The sequence below is a fragment of the Scylla paramamosain genome, chromosome 47 (genome assembly GCF_035594125.1).
Source record: "Scylla paramamosain isolate STU-SP2022 chromosome 47, ASM3559412v1, whole genome shotgun sequence".
In the NCBI taxonomy this organism is placed as follows: domain Eukaryota; kingdom Metazoa; phylum Arthropoda; class Malacostraca; order Decapoda; family Portunidae; genus Scylla; species Scylla paramamosain.
This window is the reverse complement of record NC_087197.1, coordinates 3,497,501-3,500,000: the sequence shown is the minus strand read 5'-3', so window position 1 is coordinate 3,500,000 and position 2,500 is coordinate 3,497,501. Positions and strand designations below refer to the sequence as shown.

The 2,500-nt window shown below is 39.9% G+C and overlaps 1 protein-coding gene across 8 annotated transcripts in view; it reads left to right on the top strand.

The window, feature by feature from the left end:
- The window catches only part of LOC135095059 (filamin-A-like), a 125,722-nt gene that overhangs the window by 37,039 nt on the left and 86,183 nt on the right, over positions 1 to 2,500 (top strand). Inside the window, exon 1 of one of the 8 annotated variants that reach the window (XM_063995716.1) lies at positions 2,150 to 2,327. The exons of the other annotated variants lie outside the window; for them this stretch is intronic. Coding sequence (XP_063851786.1) covers positions 2,326 to 2,327 — 2 coding nt within the window. The 5' untranslated portion in view covers positions 2,150 to 2,325. Of the gene's footprint in view, positions 1 to 2,149; positions 2,328 to 2,500 lie in introns of those variants that run through there. 8 annotated transcript variants of the gene reach the window in all.

Sequence of the window (2,500 nt, the reverse complement as noted above, 5' to 3'; positions counted from 1 at the left end):
ACCTTAAATGAGTAATGAACTATTTATCTCTGAGTGAATGAGTAATAGAGAGATAACCGCTAACTCACCACCTGGAATACAGTCTACTCATGTCGTATGGGGCAGTGAGTCAGAAGGATAAATTTTTATTAATGCAGGAGGGACACTGGCGAACGTCAACAAAAATCCAATGAAAAAAAATAAATAAATAAAAAGCCCACTGAGATGCCAGTCCCAGGAAAATGTAAAGGCAGATAACACGTTTTCACCTCAAATACCTCATGGACACAGTTTACTCATGCATCATTTAGGTGTGTGAATTTATATAGAAGACGAGTAACAGAATAACACCCATCTCGTCACCTCACCTTTCAGTACCAGGAGTGCCACATGTAGGCCTGGTGGGTCCCTGTAGCTTCCCTTATTGTGAAGAAAGGAATGGGGGGAATGTTTTGCTCTCAAGTGTGTGGTGTCTTCAGTTTGTATGGGGTGTGTGTATGAATTGTGTGAGGTGGGAGTGATTGGCAGTGGTAGATGATGGTAAAAAGAGAGAATGTAGGCAAAGAAGAACAGGAAGAAAGGTAAATTGGTGTAAGTAAAGATGGAACTAATAATAAGAGAATGAAATTAAAGAAGAACTGGTTGAAAATAATAACTAAAAGGAGGAAAAAAGACAAAATGGATGTAAATGAAGATGGAAATAATAATAAGAGAATGAAATTAAAGAAGAACAGGAAAATAATAACTAAAAGGAGGAAAAAAGACAAAATGGATGTAAATGAGAATGAAAATAATGAGAGAGAATGAAATTAAAGAAGAACAGCTTGGAAATAATAACTAAGAGGAAGAATAAAGATGGATTAATACAAATGAAGATGGAAGGAAAGTAAATGAAGTAAAAATTATATACAGTTATTGAAAGGAATATGAGGAATATGAATACAATAAAACAAAGGAAAAACAAAATAATAAAGATGAAAAGCAATTAAGAAAGAAAGAAAAGTTTAACCATGAATAAGACAAAACAAGTAAACAAATAAATAAGTAAAAAAAAAATAATTAGATCAAAGAATAAGAAAACAAAAACAAAACAAAGGAAAAACCAAAACAATATAGAAGAAAACAAACAACAAAGGAGGAAGGAAAAGGTTTGATTATTCCTCTCCCTCTCATCCTCCCCCCACACCCCCCACAGCACCCCCAAGTCAGCAGTCGGCACCAGTGTACGCTGACAGTGTGCTGTGGTGGTGCTGGTGTGGTGAGGCTAGTCAGCGAGTCACCACCCATCCCTTGCCTTCCTGTCAGGCCGATGATAGTAGTGATGATGGTGGTGGTGGTGATAGCATTTCTTTTCCTGTACCTCTTTTCATCACTATCATCATCATCATTTAGTTTATCTTTCAGAAATACTAGTTTTATATACAAGAGACAAAGAAAATGTTAAAAATTACCCTTACCAGATAAAGATGTACTTATTTTAACATTCCAGACACAGCAAGTACATTCTTACACTCTATTTGAGTCAATAGAATCCCATTAGACTTAGTAGAAAGGCAAACAAAGCTCAGAAAACCTTAAAATTTACCCTTACCAGATAAAGACATATTTGTTTTAGCCTCCAGACAGCATGTACATTCACACACACTCTCACATACACCAGACTCAGTACAAAAGCTTAACTCATCCCAGGTAAAAGTGTACAGGTGTTCTAAGCCTTACAGACACTGCCCACACATTCTCACATACACCAGACTCAGTATGAAGGCTTAATTCATCCCAGGTAAAGGTGTACAGGTGTTCTAAGCCTCACAGATGCTGCACACACATTCACACACACACCAGACTCAGTACGAAGGCTTAATTCATCCCAGGTAAAAGGTGTACAGGTGTTCTAAGCCTTACAGACACTGCCCACACATTCTCACACACACCAGACTCAGTATGAAGGCTTAATTCATCCCAGGTAAAAGTGTACAGGTGTTCTAAGCCTCACAGATGCTGCACACACATTCTCACACACACCAGACTCAGTATGAAGGCTTAATTCATCCCAGGTAAAGGTGTACAGGTGTTCTAAGCCTCACAGATGCTGCACACACATTCTCACACACACCAGACTCAGTACAAAGGCTTGATTTTATCCCAGGTAAAGATATACAGGTGTTTTGAACCTCCCAGACACTGCACATACACATTCTCACACACACCACACCCAGCACAAAGACAAACGAGTCCCAGTTGAGCCACATACACGTACCAGTAACTTCACAGGTGTATTATGACAGACACCCCTCAGACCAGCTCTCACCCTGTCTCTCCATTGCTTTCAGTCGGTCTGGGAACCCCATGTGAGTAAGCCAGCCCCCCGCCCAGCCTCTGGGAGTCTGGAGGGGGCGTGGCAGTGTTGATGTGACCTGTGTAGCTCACCATAATGTGGTAGACAGCTGTGCATAATCCGTTTCTCCTCAGCTTGTGGCCGTGACTGAGTCTGTAATTCCTTGTGGTTATTAACTTGTTCTGT